Source organism: Cinclus cinclus, chromosome 1 (genome assembly GCF_963662255.1).
Source record: "Cinclus cinclus chromosome 1, bCinCin1.1, whole genome shotgun sequence".
NCBI classification, from domain to species: Eukaryota; Metazoa; Chordata; class Aves; order Passeriformes; family Cinclidae; genus Cinclus; species Cinclus cinclus.
This window is the reverse complement of record NC_085046.1, coordinates 886,753-903,634: the sequence shown is the minus strand read 5'-3', so window position 1 is coordinate 903,634 and position 16,882 is coordinate 886,753. Positions and strand designations below refer to the sequence as shown.

At 51.5% G+C, this 16,882-nt stretch overlaps 1 protein-coding gene across 1 annotated transcript; it reads left to right on the top strand.

Annotated features, from left to right (window-relative positions):
• Positions 1-140: 140 nt before the first annotated feature.
• Positions 141-11,740, top strand: LOC134051636 (zinc finger protein 398-like). Its single transcript, XM_062505536.1, is given in 10 exon segments — positions 141-565; positions 1,313-1,442; positions 1,670-1,771; positions 2,857-2,952; positions 3,214-3,333; positions 6,412-6,513; positions 8,016-8,108; positions 8,768-8,884; positions 9,046-9,159; positions 10,779-11,740. Coding segments are annotated over 10 exon segments (2,154 nt in total). The 5' UTR covers positions 141-247.
• The last annotated feature ends 5,142 nt before the right edge of the window (positions 11,741-16,882 follow it).

The window sequence follows — 16,882 nt, the reverse complement described above, 5'->3', positions numbered from 1 at the left end:
GGCGGAAGCGGAGGAGGAAGAGGAAGCGGAGGAGGAAGAGGAAGCGGCGCCTCTTGGCGGCAAGGGAAGGCGGCGGCGAGGCAGGGCAGGGCCGGTCCGAGCTGTGAGCTCCAGCTGCGGGACCGGGAGGCCCTGGAAAGGACCGGGCCGGCCCCGGTGTGCGGCGGCCGAAGCGAGGCTCTGGTGCCCCGCTGTTCTCCCTTGCCCAGCCCCGCTGGCCCTGCGCTCCGTTTCTCCCGGTGCGGGGATGGAGCTGGCGGGCGGCAGCACCATCTCCTTATGGACCGTGGTGGCGGCCGTGCAGGCGCTGGAGCGCAGCGTGGCCGCACACGCGTCCCGTCTCTTCAGCCTGGAACACCGGGCCGGCAACAGCGAGAAGAAGCACCTGGACTGCGAGAAAATGGTCGGGGAGTTCGGGAACCAGCTGGAGAGCAAGTGCGCGGCGCTGGGCACCCTCATCCAGGAGTACGGGAGGCTCCAGAGGCGCCTGGAGAACGTGGAGAATCTGCTGAAGAACAAAAATCTCTGTATCCTGCGGCTGCCCCACGGGGTGGACGTCCCCAAGGTAACAGATGGGTCTTTGAGGGGTCTGGAGGGGACAGGGACGGCGCAGAGGCTCCTCTGTTCCTCACAGTTCAACAGAACAAGAGGACACAGTCTCAAGTTGCATCAAGGGAAAATTATGTTGGATGTTAGGAAAAAAATTTTACTGGAAAGAGTGATAAAGTAATGGGATGGTCTGCCCGGGGAGGTGGTGGAGTCACCATCCCTGGATGTGTTTAAAAAAAAGACTGGATATGGCAATAGGTGCCATGGTCTAGTTGAGGTGTGAGGGCTGTTATGGGTTGGACTCCATGATCTTGAAGGTCTCTTCCCACCTTGTAATTCTGCGAGTTCTGTGATTCACCTCTCCTGTCAGCCTTCCACCACGGAAATCATTCCACAATCTCTGCCAAGATTTCGTCTGTCCCCTGTTGTGCAAAGGCACGAAGCAGGAATTGATTGCTCCTATCTATTGTTGTATTCAGCTGTTTTTTCCGTGCCAAAGGATGGGCTGTTTTTACCAAGAACGGGTAGTTCTTCCGCACTCTGAGGTCCCTAGTGGGATCAGGCTCCAGGGGCATTTAAAAATATTGTGGAATACACAATTCATCTCCCACAATTTATCCAAGATCCAAACTGTAACTCTTAGTGTCCAGAGGATGCCCCAAGGCAGGAATTTTCTTTGTCTGACACCTGGTAGCAGGAATAAGTAGGGAGTAGGATTCTCTGTTTCTAGGAGCTGTGCTGAGTGTCACTTTTGGGATTGCAGGCCCCGGCTGTGGCATTGGAAAACGATGCCGCTGGCTTTTCCACTCAGGAGTGGGATAACCTGGAGGAGTGGCGGAGGGAGCTGTATGGAAAGGTGCTGTCAGGGAAGAGAGAAGCCCCGGTCCTGCTGGGTGAGTGTTGCTGTCGGGTCAGTTTTCAGCACTTTCTGGTTAGGGTGCTTCCCACACATGGGAAGCAGATTTGTGAGAGCACAGTGAGGCCACTGCCTGTGTTTGAGGACTCTGTGTGCTGCCCAGCCATGTGCTGTAGGTGATGAGGCTGGTTTGGGGAGCGCTGCTGGGTGTGTTCCTCCCTGTGGATGCAGCAGGGGAACATTCCTTTCTCTGTTCCTTGTCAGACGATGTCATCTCCGAACCTGCCCTCCTGTCCCGGCTCCAGGGAGGAGAAGCGCCCTGCGGTGAGGAGGAGGCAGCTCCCAGAGAGATCCCAGCAGAACCAGGTGCAGGCAAGGGATGAATTAAAGCTTCAGTCCTGGGAGTGAGGGTCGTGTGGTACTGTCACCACAGAGGCTCTCCTCACAGAGGCTGTCATGAGATGATGGTCCTGGTTTGTTCAGAGGGAGCTTCTTGGATGTCAGAAGGAGCAGGTTCAGGGAGAGTAACAGAGGGTGATAAAAAAACGTAGCAGGTTTGATTTTTAGGATTATGTCCTGGTTTAGGGCAAATCAGGGAGGAAACCTCTGAATGGGGTCCCTCTAGGAAACAGGTTCAAGCAGTCCTTCCCACAACTGGTTCAGGGGAAAATATTTCCTCAGAGAGAAGTGGAAAAAAAACCTGTTTATTTAACAGGCAAAGCACTCCCCAGCACAAAAATGAGCAATACTAAACAGCAGAATCTCTCCCTGCTTCGAAGAGATGACAAATTCAGCAGAGTCCCTCCCGTGGGTTGCAGCCCAGCTCACTCAGGCTGTTCTCAGTCCCTCCTGCACTGGGAAATGTCACAGCCCAGGCCAGACCTGGGACACAGGTGAGAGCTCCTGGTGCTCCTCTGGGTTTTCAGTCCAGAGCAGGTTCAAACAATTCCAAGAAAAAGGAAAGAAAATCCACAGTCCAGGCAACTTTGCCTCAGCTAGCCAGAAAAATCCAACCAAAAGCAAAGGAGAGCTCTCTCCTGCTGTCCGCTGCAGACAACACAGTCTGTGTGAAGGATGCAGGGCAGCAAGTGCAGTCTCTGATAACAAACTCTGCACCTCTTCTCTCTCCCTTCACTCCTGGAACCAGCCTTAAAGCTGCAGAACTCAATATTCAATGGAACAGACAACTGGGGACAGAAGCATCATAAAATCACCCCAGGACAGATTACAAGTTGGGAAGAAATTCTTGGCTGTGAGGATGGTGAGGCGCTAGCACAGGTTGCCCTGTGGCTGCCCTGGATCCCTGGAAGTGTCCAAGGCTGGGTTGGACAGGGCTTGGAGCAGTCTGGGATAGTGGAAGGTGTCCCTGCCCATAGCACGGGGTGGAAGAAGATTAACCCAAGCTCTCCTGGGATTCTATGATCTGATTCCATGATTTCTGTCACTGACAGAGGCTCTGCTGTTTGAACTCAATGTGAGCAGCTGGGACAGCAGAGAAGCGCAGGAAAACCAGGAGGGAAGAGCAGGGCTGGCTGAACCTGGCCATGGTGAGTGTTGTGGAAGGGCCTGGGCTCAAGGGTGTAGAGGACCCTCTGGAACTGGGGGGTACTGGGGGAACCCCTTCCCTGCAGGGCAGAGCAGAGCTCCCAGAATCAGGAATGGGAGATGCTGGAGAGGTTGTGTGTGGCAACAGAGTGAGTGGATGGGCACAAACTTCCTGGGGCTGCAAGGGAGGAGTCCGGTGGGGCTGTGATAACCATTAAAGGAGTTTTCTCTTTCCCAGTAAAGGAATTTCCTCTTTTCCTCAGCAGACTGCAGCATTCCAGAGCCGAGCTTTGCTGTCATTGTGAAGCAGGAGGAGGAGGAAGAGCCACATGCAAAGGAGCAGGGGGCCATGGAAGGCATGGAGTTTTCTGAGCTTGGTGTGGGTGAGTTCTGAGTGATCCCAGAGCATCCTGTGCTGCTGGAGATGTGGGAATCCCTGACATTCCTGCTGTGGGGTGGTGTGTGCTGAGATGTGGGGGCTGAGGGGAGACAGCAGGAGCCATGCTGAGTGGGGAGTGGGCAGGAAACCTGGGGAGAGGTTTTATTGTTGGGAAGGTGAAAGTGCTGGGAGGATGAGGCACTGCAGGTGAGGAGACTGCCATACCTGAAATGAATCCCTCAGAATACAAGGAATCATTAAGTTGAAAACAATTCAGGGCAGAGAACTTGTTTCTGTCTATTTGAAAAATGCTGATTAAATTTGCAGCAGTGAAGACTTGGTTTTTAATAAGCATTGAGCCTATGACGTTCTAAATGCTTTCTCTCAATCTTTTTTATTTTTCAAATCATTTTATCTGCTGTAAATGGTAGTGTGTAGTATTGTACTTTATGGATGGAGAGACAGAAGTTGACCTCAAACAAAAATCCCATGGAGTTCAGCTGTTTTTAAGTTTTTAAATTTTTCTTTCAATACTGTGGTATTGAATACTGCAACCTGAGCAGGAGAAAGTGTGTGTCCAAAATCCAAACAGGCCTGAATTGAAAAAATATCTAAAAATAAGGTGTATATAAGCTCACAATTCTCATCCAGATCACGTCAATCCTGCAGTCAATCCAGCAAAACATTTTCAGTGTTGTGGTCATGATGGGTTGAGTCCAGGAAGAGAAAAAGTGTTTACTTTGTGGTTTGTTTTGAGGTTTTTTGTTGGTTTTTTTTTAAATTGTTATTATTTCTTGGTGCATTTCACTTTTGTTTTAACAGCAGTTGTTTGTTCTGCATCATGAGCTCAGGCAGGTTGTTGCCCTCCAGAGTCCCCATCAGTGCTGTCACAAGAATGGTAGAATATTGCAATTTATAGAGTGATTTAGACCCAAATACAGAGGGTGGCGAGGAGAGAATTTGAAAATAAACAGAATTTATAAATTAAAACAATTAATAATGACCTTGTTATTATTTAGGTCACATGGAAATTGGCTTCCTGTGGAAAAGTTGATCCTTTCTGGTTCAGCATAAAATTTGGAGTTTCTGTCAAAATGCTCTGTTGTGAAGAGCATTTTTAGCTTGCTCTTATCCAAGAATCCATGGGTTCTGTGGAGTGACGGGTGATTTGAATGGAGTTGTTCCTTCCTGAGGAAATCCATGAAATCAACATTTCATCTCACATCAAATTTGCATGGAGGCATCAAACCTCTTGACTCGATGGTGTCACAACAATGGAACTGTTTGGGTTCCTGCTGCATTTCATCTCCTTGTGGATTTAATTGTTGGATACAGAAAAAAACTTCCAGTCACAATCTGTTTGGTCAGATCTCACTCAGGAAAAAAATAGTTTAGAACTCTCCCTAAAATTTTTGGCTGATTTGGTACTTTAGTACAGAAAGAGGGAAAAATACACTTGGTGTTTTGATCCCGTTAGAACTTGGATCAAAGCATTTTATAGCTTCATTTTTTAAAAATATTCTTAGTGCCCTAAATTGCATAATATTGAGGCAAAGGCTTCCTGCTGGCAGGAGTCCCTGGCACAAGTTACTCAGAGAAGCTCTGCCTGCCTCTGGATCTCTGGAAGTGTTCAAGGAAAAGTTGGACAAGGCTTGGAGCAACCTGGAATAGTAGAAGTTGTCCCTGCCCATGGCAGAGGGTGGCACTGGATGAGCTGTAAGGTCCCACCAAAACCATTGCAGGATTCCATAAGAGCAGGGTGTATTCTGGGATAAAGAGGCAAAGTTGTGGTCCTGTGAAGTAGTGGAGGGACATTTGCAATTCCCCTGTGACCAGAGTATCCTGAATTCTATTTGGGATCATTTCAGGAGCACTTCTGGATTATTCTACAAACAACCTGAGGTGCTCTTTCTGGGCTGTTTCTGTTTTTTACATGCTCCATGTTTCATCACTTTTTGAAGCTGCCTTTGATATCAGAGGTGACGCAGTATTTACAGTCAGTCAGAGATTCTCTGTTCCAGCCCAGCTCTCCTGAATTTCAGAGACAAATATATGTATTTGTAGCAAATCTCTGAGCTATTTAGGGACTTGTGTTGTTTGAATTGCAAAAATGGAACCCTGAATTCAAGACGAAATGTGATGTGACACAGAAAGGCACTCCTTCAGGACTGAGAGGAAGAATAGAGATTGTCCCTGCTCACAGGCAGAGTGATGTTTGCAGGAATCACAGAATCACGGAATTGTTGAAGTCGGGAAAGACCTCTGACTGTCAAGTCCACCCATTTTGCAGCACTGCCAAGGCACCACTAACCCAAGTCCCCAAGTGCCACATCCACATGGCTTTTAAATCCCTTCGGGGATGGGGACACCACCACTGCCCTGGGCACCCTGTGCCAGGGCTGGACAGCCCTTTCCAGGAAGGAATTTTCCCAATATCCCACCTAAATGGATAGGGATCACAATCCCTCACAGCTCTGAAAGAATCCACAAGTGCCTCATGGCTCTGAGAGGATCCCTGATCCTTCATGGCTCCAGCCTGAACCCACTCCCCTTCACTGCTTGGAGGGAGTTGACTCCCATGGCTGTGAGAGGACCCTCCTCCCTCATGGCTCTGGGCTGAACCCCAATTTCTCACAGAACTGAGTGGGATCCTGTTCCCTCATGGCTCTGGGTGATATCTCACAGCTCTGAGGGCATTGGCCCTCACAGATCAGAGTGGACCCTATTTCCCCTCATGGCTCTGAGGGGGATCCTGTTCCCTCATGGCTCTGGTGGACACCAGTCCCTCATGGCTCTGAGGGAATTGGCCCTCACAGATTGGAGTGGACCTTGTTTCTCTCACAGCTCTGGATGGACCCTGATCCCTCATGGCTCTGGGGGGGATCCTGTTCCCTCATGGCTCTGGGTGGACCCCGATCGCTCACAGCTCTGAGGGGAATCCTGTTCCCTCATGGAGCCCTGTAGTTCAAGGTGCAGGTGCACATATGAACAGGACACAGTAAGGGTGGCTGGGGTCACAGCGGGCGGTGAAGGAGCCCCCGTGGTGCCACCCTGGCCACCCCTCAGCCGCCATTCCCTGCAGGGCCGGACACCGCTGGACACAACAGCCGGGCCCCGGCGGAGGGCAGGAACCGGAGCTCTGAGGACCGGGATGTGAGAGGGAACCCCACGGATACCGGCGCGGGTGAGTGGTGTCAGGGCCGCTGGGTGGCAGGGGGATGTGGGACATGGAGCACCTGCCAGGGTTTGGGGACATCTGGGGTGTGGGTGGTGTTTTGGCCTGGACAGAAGGAGGCTCAGGAGGAACTTGTGGCTCTGCACAACTCCCTGACAGGAGGGGACAGCCAGGGGTGTTCGGGCTCTGCTCCCAGGGAACAGGAGAGGGAACGGCCTTGAGTTGTGCCAGGAGAGGTTTAGTTGGATATTGGGAAAATTCCTTCCCCAAAAAGGCTGTCTAGCTGCCTGGGGCAGTGGTGGAGTGCCCGTGGCTGGAGGGATTTAAAAGTGCTGTGGATGTGGCACTTGGGAACATGCTCAGTGGTGGCTTTGGCAGTGCTGGGGGAATGGTTGGACTCAATGACCTTGAAGGGCTTTTCCAACCTCAACAATTCCATGATTCAAAGAATTACAGAATTGCGAGGTTGGAAGAGACCTTCAAGATCATGGAGTCCAACCCATAACAGCCCTCACACCTCAACTAGACCATGGCACCTACTGCCATATCCAGTCTTTTTTTTAAACACATCCAGGGATGGTGACTCCACCACCTCCCCGGGCAGACCATCCCATTACTTTATCACTCTTTCTGTGAAAAACTTTTTCCTAATATCCAACCTAATTTTCCCTTGACATAGGTTGAGGCTGTGTCCTCTGGTTCTGTCTCCCTTTCTGGAGAAAGGGACCAATCCCACCTGACCACAGCCAGCTTTTGGGAAGTTGTAGGGAGTGATAAGGTCACCCCTGAGTCTCCTTTTCTCCAGGATAAACAACCCCAGCTCCCTCCGCCGTTCCTCACAGGGCTTGTGTTCCAAACTTAGTTTCCCTCTGTGACCGGCATCTCTCCAAGGCACTTGCTGTGCTGAGTTTGGTCTTCCATCTGCTGCTGTCAGACATTCCATCCCCACCAGCCTTTCCAGGATGCTCTGTCACACCCTTCTTTTCCCTCTCCTGGGAAATCCGCAGCCCCCTTGGCCAGGTCTGCACTGTAAAGGTGCAGAGCACTGACCCATCTGCTTTTCTTTATTTATTCCACAGACTTTTGTTTTCTTTTTTCTGTAAGTTTCATGACTTACTCTCTAAGAACTCTCTTCTCATGAGTGCTTCTCTGATGGGTGAGAAGTTGTGTGGGACTGAGAGGGATTGAAAAGGAAATAACAGAACTTCAGTGGCACCAAGAGAGAAACTAAACTCAGGGACAAGAATTCAAGTGGCTCTGGCCTCTCTTGAGGCCATGGAGAACGTGTTTTCACTTGCATGAAAATGTGCATTTCTCAGGCACAAACATCTGCTGAGGGTTTTGTAACCAACATTTCAGGTCTGTTCAAGAAGCCTTGGTCCACAAGAGCTAGAACTGAAGCAAGGTTTTCTTTGGAACACGGGCTAGAATAGAGCAGATCTGGCTGGGCTGGGCTGACAATTGGAATTAATTTGGTATGGAGTTAAAACAACACTGGTTCCTGTTAACAGAAGACAGCATAATCCAGATTAAGCAAGAAGAGGAGTTGCGCACTGCAAATAGGGAGGAGGAGGCTGCAGAAGCTCCTGGAGAGCCCTGCCCAGGTGAGTAACTGCATACCTCAGAGGAAAAATTAAACAGAGGATAAAATTGCAGGCTGTGTGTGGGTTTTTCCCCCCACCTCTGGTCATGTATTCCAAATCTTTTAAGAAGTTTTGAGCAGACTTGCCTGCAGACCCACAGGAGAGGGGTGGTGTTGCCCCTTTCCCTCCTCTCGGACATTTTGGAGTTTGTAGCTATATGGCTGGTTTTTACCCAAGTGTGGATTAGGAATTGTTTCATCCTCCCCTAAATTCCTTCAGGTTACCTTTTCCCTCCTCCCTTCCCTTCTGGGGTTTTCCTGGGTAAAGAGGAGCACACAGACTCCTCTGAAAGGCTGCAGAGCCTAGGGCCCTGATCTTTGCCCTCTCACTTAGAATCTCTTTGTTTTACAAATCAGCTGCCCTGCTTTGCAGATTTTCCTCACTCTTCACAAAGGTAGTAGTGCTGCCCGTTGTCTCCACTGCAACTGTACTTGGCTTCCTGTGTTTGTAGCCAGGTGGAATTTTTAGACCTTTTCAACAGGTTTCTTTAAGAAACTGGGTTTAGGGGAGCTTGGCTTGGGGTAACAACCTCCAAAGCCCAGACCAGAGCAGGTTTTCAGCCTTGTGAAATCCTAAGTTTAGGCAGGTATGATACACTTCTCCTGGTCTTCCTCCCTTAGAAGAACGAGGATTTTACGAGCCTGAGGCATCCAGTGAGACCAGGAAAGGCAGCGAGGTGGATGCCAGGGAGCTGCCAGGCACAGAGGGTGAGTAGCTCCCAAGAGATCCTGACACAGGTGAGGATCTGCCAAAAACTGTACTGCAGGAATTACCCCTTAATGGCTCCTCCTGATGTGCCTTCCCTAATGCTTTGTTCCCGTTGAGCATTCCCAAATTATCCAAGCTTTGTTTCTTCCCCCGATGTTCCTCAGTTGTGTAAATCCTCCCCATTGAACAGGATTTCAGACTTACGAAATGGATGTTTCATCATGGATTAAACAAGAGGAGGAGCCACCCAGCTCTAAACAACAGGACTTGGAGAAAGAGGAAATCTCTGCAGATCCAAGTACAGGTCAGTAACAGATTTCAGCTGGGATTTCAGGGACAGTAAATCCAGTTTAGATTATTTTTTAATACTATATGAAATGTCACAACCATACGAGGTTAACCATGAGAGAACTGGGACAAACCTCTGTCTGCTGGTTATTATTTGGTCATAGAAATTTTGAGTTCTGTCAGCTGAAGAGGCTCCTTCTCCCTTGAGCTGGCCAAAAACTGTCAGAGGCACTGACTTGGAGTTGAGGCAAACCCGGAGCTGTGCTCAGTCTTCCTGGGTTGAGTTTGTGCTGCTTTTTTTCTGGATAAAAATCTAGTTGAGGGCTGGGCCAACAGAGTGTTGGGCAAGGGAGTGACATCAGCTGGTGGCCAGTCACCAGTGGTGTTCCCGGGCTCAGTACTGAGGCCATTCTGTACCATGTCTTTATCAGTGATGTGGATGGGGGGATGGAGGGCACCCTTAGTCCTTTTTATGGCCAGGATTCCCTGCCCTGAAGACAAGTGTCTCACTTCCCATGCAGTCAGTTCTTCCAGGCCTTTCTGGAAATGGTTTTGTGGTTTTGGAGGCTTTGAGGGTTTTTGCTGGTCTTGATCCCCCCCAGCCCCCCATAATCCATTCCCACTTCTGGACCTCATTCCTGCCTTTGCTCTGTGTTGTGCATGTCTCTAGGAGCTACAACAAGGATGTTTGTCCCAGAAATTGCTGCTCTATCTCCACATGACCCCCCCTTCTCCAGCCAAATCTTGTTCTTTCTCCATGACTCCATGGCCATCCAGTTATCAGTGTTTGGGACACACATTCCTTTATTTTCTGGGAATTGGGAGCTCAGTGGGTCTCACTTTGGGCTGCAGTTTATAGGGTCACAAGAGAGTGGGCTTTAATCACAGAGATTTTCCACCCTGGCTGCAATTCAAGTCAGTGACTTTCTTTGAAAGTTCCATAACAAAAATACTACTCTACCTGGGTTGTTGTTCAGGCAAGAAAAATAGGTTTCCAAGGCTGTTCATTAAAAAACAGGTGCTTGTTAGACAGCATGAGTTCCTGGGAGCAGAGAGTGCTTCTGATAAGCTCAGGAGGGGGAGTTTAGGTTGGATATTAGGAAAAGGCTCTTCCCCCGAGGGTGGTTGGGCACTGCCCAGGATCCCCAGGGAATGGACACAGGCCCCCAAGGCTGCCAGAGCTCAGGGAGCATTTGGACAATGCTCTCAGGCACAGGGTGGGATTGTTGGGGTGTCCATGCAGGGCCAGGGGTTGGACTCCATCCTTGTGGGTGTCTCCCAGATCAGGAGATCCCATAGTTTTGTGACTTGCTGAGCTGGCTCCAGAGCCCTGCTTGGACTCTGCTCCTGGAGATGCTCAGGGGAGTGTCTGGAACACTGAGGAACACTGAGATGGGACAGTGTCCACTCTGTTATCTGCGTGAGATGCTGAATCTGAGACTGCAGCAGTCATTTTCTATGTAGATTTTTTAAAAGAGAGTTGAAAAATGTCCTTCTTTTTTCCTGGATTTTTTTTTTTTTTAAGTGGATGCTGGTACTTTATTCCCCCCTCAGTATTAAAGATGTGACTTTGGGCTGGGAGGGACATTCCTAAAGGGACTCCTGAATTTAAAATCTCTGAAATCTCTGTTTCAGATGAAAATTTGAAGAGGGATCATCCAGCAGATTGCTTTGAGGGCAAGACCTGTGACTTAGAGGTACCAGGAAGGCCGGGAGAGGGGTTTCCCAAAGATCCCAGCCATGGAGTGACATGGGACACTCAGTGGAATTCAGAAATGATGGAAACAACCACCACCGGGAATGGGAGTAGCCTTGGAGGTGATGCACAGTACGATTTCTTTAGCGCTCAGGAAAAGAGCCTGGAAAAGAGGCCCTGTGTGTACAAGTATGAGAGAAACTGCCCACAGCAGGACCAGCCTCAGGCACCTCAGGGAAAAGGGGAAATGTTTCCAGGCCCCACATGTGAGAGGATGTTCCCTCTGCTGCACCCACACCCTGGAGAGATGGGAATGGGCGTGGGAGAGAAGGGATTGGGCCCAGGAGAAAAGGGAATGGGCCCAGGAGCTGCTTCCACCTTCTGCGAGGGTCCAGGACCTCACTCTGAGTGTGCAGAGACTCCCCCAGGCCCAGGCAGGCCCCGTGATCTGGACAGCCTGGGTGCAGAGGAACCTGCTGAAAACGAGGAGAGCTTCCCCACGGACACTTCGGGATCCAGCCCTTGCTGGGAGCCACCCCTGGCCCGGGGCAGCCCTGCCCAGCAGCAGAGCCAGGGCCGAGGCAAATCCTACATTTGCAACGACTGTGGAAAAAACTTCGTTTGCCATTCGTGGCTCATTAGGCACCAGACAAGTCACACAGGAGAGAGGCCCTACAAGTGCTCCAAGTGTGACAAAACCTACAGGAGGAAAGATTACCTCCTGAACCACCAGCGCCGGCACACGGGAGAGAGGCTTTTCCATTGTCCTCTCTGCACCAAAAGATTTGTGCTCAAGAGGAGCCTGCTGAAGCATCAGGAAGGTCACATGCAGGACACCCACGTGCCACTGGTCAACTGGCCCTGCAGGAACATCACGAGCTCCGTGATGCATTCCATATAGGACATCCCCCACAGCCCCCTCAGTTTCTCCTCGCTGGGCCAGGGCAGCACCCCCAGCTCTGTGCCAGATCCTGATGGCAGGAGGAAGCTGTGGTACGGCCACCCCGAGCCCCTCCCAGGAAAAGGGAGGTGGATGGGGGTTATTTTCCATGTTAGAAAGCATTCACCAGTGCCTGTGGATTTGGGAAGGTGGAGTTTGGAGGTACTGCTGGCTGTGAGTCCATGTGGGAGAGAAACCGCCTTGACATGGAACCGGTTATGATGTCTCTTACAAAGAAGAGTTGTCTGAATATAGAGAAATTATCCAAAATGTTGTCCCAGGAGCCCAGAGTCCTTGAACTGGGCTGGGAACAAGTTAGTTAAAAGTGTTAATTGTCCACTGAATGAATGAAAAAGGTGTCAGGAAACACCCACCTGGGTAAGATGCTTTGGGAAAGGAAGTGTTGCCCCTGTGGCTGTAGGAGGAAGGTTCTTTCTTCAGTGGCAAACCCAAAGAAGGTGGAAAGCCTGGGAGGCACCTTATTCCCACTGGTAAATCCTGGGACTCCTCACTGCTGAACCTCAGGGGAGAATTCCTGAAGGGCAAAAGCATTCCTGGAAGTTGTAAAATGGCTGGGTAGTCTGGAATATGGTTTTAATTCTGCATAGCCTTAAAGTTGTATTGCATTTCTTTTCCCACATTGTTTATGGTCTTCTGTGTTTGTTCAGTTTTCCAAATCCTGTGAAAGCAGAACATGGAGATGCTGCAGAAACCTGGGAAACAGTGAGTAAACAAGCTGCTGTGTCCCAAACACTGATAACAGGATCTGCTGCAGAGGAGGTCATGTGGAGGTAGGGCAGCCCTGCTCCTCCAGCCTCCTCCCTCGGGTCTGTGTGTCCCACTCCCAAGAGGAAAGAAGCTCCCAAGGTTTGTAGATGCCCGTGGTCAAAAAGGAATGACAGGTGCCAGAAGCTAATAGCTAAAAAGCTAATAGCAAATTGCACTCTCAGCATGGGAATTGGTATTTTGGCCCTTATCTTCTGGTAGGAAGAGAAATTAAAACATAAAAGGGAAGAGGGAAGAGAGAGGGAGCTCAGGGAGACGAAGGGGTGGACATCACTAGTCCTGGTTTCAGCATCAATCCAGCTGACACAGTCTCTAGGATCCCAGAGGTGCCCCTGTGAGCCCTGGATCACCCTTTTACAGCCACATTTTCCACACCCTGGAGCTACTTTTTTCACTTTTAATGCAAACGAGTCAACAGACACAGTCCATCCCTCTGGATCCTCTTAGAAATGGGTCAGGGGATCTCTGGTGGTTTTGATCCCCCCTATCTTGATGAGCCTTTGCTGGACACTCCATGCCATGTGCTGTTCATGCTGTGCTTATCTCCAGGAGCCAGAACAAGGGTGTTTGTCCCAAAAAAGAGCTGTCCCAGCTCCATGTGCCCCCCTTTTCCAGCCATATCCTGTCCTTCCCCACAACTGAGACACACCCCCTTATCTCCAGGCCTTCTACAGAATCCAAAGTGATAAACCTGGGCATGAAAAGTGACCAGCTTGGGACTCGCTTCAGCGGAATGCGGGGAAAGAGAATTGCTTGAGAATTTAGATAGGAAAAAGCATGGTCGAGATAAACAAGACCCCAGAGAAGAAATGAAAGGGAGAAAAAGAGATGAGTTACTGCTGTCAGTGAAAACTGAGCAGCTGCAAAAAAGAATTAAGGAAGAAAAGGAGGAAGACAAGCCCAAAACTGGAAAAAATCAGAGGGGCTGAAAATATCAGAGGGTCCCCTTCTGCAGCCGCACCCTATTCCAGTTTGTTCCTTGTTATCTAGGTTTGGGATACAGCAGCACTTTAACTCCTTGATGCCCAGGACACTACACCCCAGGGCGCTGCCCACACAGTGTTGGGACCCACACCTCTTATTGGGGCCAACTCCAGAAATTCCCTTTCCTGCCACGGCAGGAATTTGCCATTGTGGTACTTTAATTTTAAATCAAGGAGTGCAGGTGCTGCTTTGAGTCTGTGCACTCTAGCCTCTGGAATTCTTCTGGGGTTAAGGTTGGCAGGTTCCTGCTTCTCACCCAAGAGTCATAAATTAACCTGAGCAGTTTGGCACTGGGGCATTTGCTCCAGGGATTTTAACTCCTTGCCCTCCAGGTCATACGCCAGCATCCTTCTATGTTAACACTAGATATTGTGCTGCCGTGTCCGTTAAAATTTTGTATTAACTATTGACAAGAACCAGCTGGAATGTGATGTCCAGGCCATTATTCTGGCTTCATGGATAAGATTCAACTTGCTAGATGTGTGGCTGTTGAGGAAATTTCCCTGTCTGCCCATCCAGGAGCCACTGTGGAGTCTCAGGTGAGCATGACCTGAGCTGGGACGGGCTCCTGTGAGCCTATGGGTCCCTGATTGATCCCGCACCACACTCACACAGGTTTCCTCACACACTCCATCCCAGATTTCTCAGAGCAGAGCCTCGGCCAGCTGGATCTTTACAACAACTTAATCCTGATAAGACGACAAGGTAACAGCTCAAGGTGGTGCCTCCGAGGAGGGACCTCAAACAAAGGAATTCCTCCTCGGGCTTTTTTCCCCTCACAGCCTAAACAGAAAATGTGGGATGATCAGCTCCCGCTGTGTCCCTGCATGTCTCTCACTGCACCCTTTGTTATGGAAAAGTTGGGCAGTTCCCGGCCCCTCGGGCTCCGGATTATTTCCCTCCCTCCTCTGTCTCCAGGATGCTCTTGCAAATCAACCTGGGTCAAATCGACTGGGATCGTTTTTCAGGAGCCATCTCCCACTGCATCTGTGAGCTCCAGGAGATACCGGGGGTGCTGGAGGAGATAAGGAGTGTCCTTTCCCCCGGTTCTCGGGATCACCCGGAGTTCCCATGCCGTCCTTCACGGGACACAAGCGGTTTTCTAATCTGGGTAGTTGTGGCAGCCAGGATGCCAAGGAGTTAAGGTTGTGTCCCAAACACTGATAAGGAACAGGAGTTAACAGGATGTGGCTGGAGAGGGGGGCACAGCACATGGGCCAGCGCCGTTCCAGCTCCTCCCCGGGATGCAGACACGGGACAAACACACTGGGCAGTCGAGCAGGGAGATCTGCACTGGAAGACCGAGATCACCACAACCCCTCAAAGCCCCCCGACCCAGTTCCAGAAAGGTCCAGGATTGCGCACATTCCCTCATTTGCATGGGAAGTGGGAAACCTGATCCCGGGGCGGGGAGCACTCGCCCATAAGAAGGTGCTCCCACAGCATCCTCGGGACCGTGCCCACCCTGCACACCCGGATCGGCGCTGGAGCCAGGACTGGTGATGCTCCCTAACCTTTCCCCTCTCCCTTTTTAACTTACTAATAGAAGATAAGAGGCTAACTCATCCCAATTTCCATACCAAGTGTATAATTTACTAATCAGAGCTCGTAGCTCTTTCGGGACCCTCTGGCATTTGTCGTTCCTTTTGGACCCCGGGCATCTCCATGCCTGAGGAACTTCCCTCCCCTTTGGAGATGGACAACCGCGCTGCTCTTTAAACATCCTGCTTCAGAGACCTTTTGCTCGAGTTCAGGGCTCCTCACGGGATTGAGTCGGGATTGTGTCGTGGCCTTGTAAGGACACGATTTATTCATTTTACTAATGAGAGTCTGGATTTGTCACCTGTCGCTTTGTCGGTGGCGTCGTGGGGAAAAAATAGAGAAACAGAGGTGTCTGAGTCAGAGAAGAGCCTCTTTGGGGTCAGAGCTCCTTTTCCTTCAAGGAAACTTAAAGAATCATTTTTGCGTGCTTGTTTCTGCTTAACTTTTGTCCGAATGTTTGATTCGTTGGCTGGAAATTTCAGGGGTTTTAATTAAAACTGTCAAATGCCACGGGTCGTTCTGCGGCGGGAGGGGAAGGGAGGAGCGAGGTTGAAGCCAGCAGAGGCTGCCACCCCCCCAAATCCCAGGTTTCAAGGTATCTTTGCATTGGGAAGAAACGGGAGGGGAGGCGGGGGCTGGCCCCGGGATCCGCCTACGCTCCAGAAGGGAGAGTGTCCCTCCGCTCCCCCGGCCCGGGACCGCGCTCCGGGCGAACCCCGCGTCCCACCGCTGCTCGGTAAGGGATCCGCTCCCGGCCCGCGGCCGGTGCTCGGTAACGGAGTCCCGGTTCCCCGCTCCCGGCCCGCGGCCGGTGCTCGGTAACGTTGTCCCGGTTCCCCGCTCCCGGCCCGCGGCCGGTGCTCCCTGTAGGCTCCCGTGGTTTCGGCCCCGCCGCCGTTGCCATGACAACGAGTGGACGCCGCTCCAAATCTCCGCCTCCCTTCTCGCTTCGTCCAATCAGCGCTCTGCTTTTCACCGCGCTGACCAATGGGAGAGAGCGCCCCTCCCGCCCTCTCCGCGTGGAGGCCACGGAGCACGGGGGAGGGGGGAGGATGGACGGACCTGGCGGGCCAATGGCGTGGGGGGAATGGTCGGAGCTGAGTTCCGATTGGCTGCTGCTGCCCGGCGCCGCCTGTGATTGGCTGCTGCGGCTTGGCGCGGCTGAGGTGGGGAAGATGGCGGCGCGGTGTGGCGGTGAGCAGGAGGTGCCGGCGGTCCCTCGGTGCTTCCCGGGCTGCGGAGTCGTGTCCGCCCTCCTCCGACAGCCCTGCCCCCCGGTACTGAGACGGCAGCGCCGCTGTCCGCTTCCCTGCACAGCTGTGGGACGGGGAAAGAGGCACAGACACCCCCGACAAGTGCAGGGGGTGAAAGCGGAGCCGGGCTGGAACGGTTTGCGTTAAACGGGACCTTAAAACCCATCCAGTGCCACCCCTGCCGTGGGCAGGGACACCTTCCACTATCCCAAGCTGCTTCAAGTCCAACCTGGTCTTGGGCACTGCCAGGGAACATCCACAGCTTCTCTGGGCGCCCTGTGCCAGGCCTTTCCCAGCCTCACAGCCAGGAATTCCATCCCAATACCCTGTATCTCTCATTTTAAACCCATTCCCTGTGTCCTGTCCCTCCATCCCTTGTCCCCCGTCCCTCTCCAGCTCTCCCTGGATCCTTCTCCTCTCTAGGGGAACATTCCCAGCTCTCCCAGCCCGGCTCCAGAGCAGAGGGGCTCCTCTGGACTCATTCCAACGGATCCCTGCCCTCCCTGGGCTGGGAACACCTGGGCCCCAAGGAGTTGTT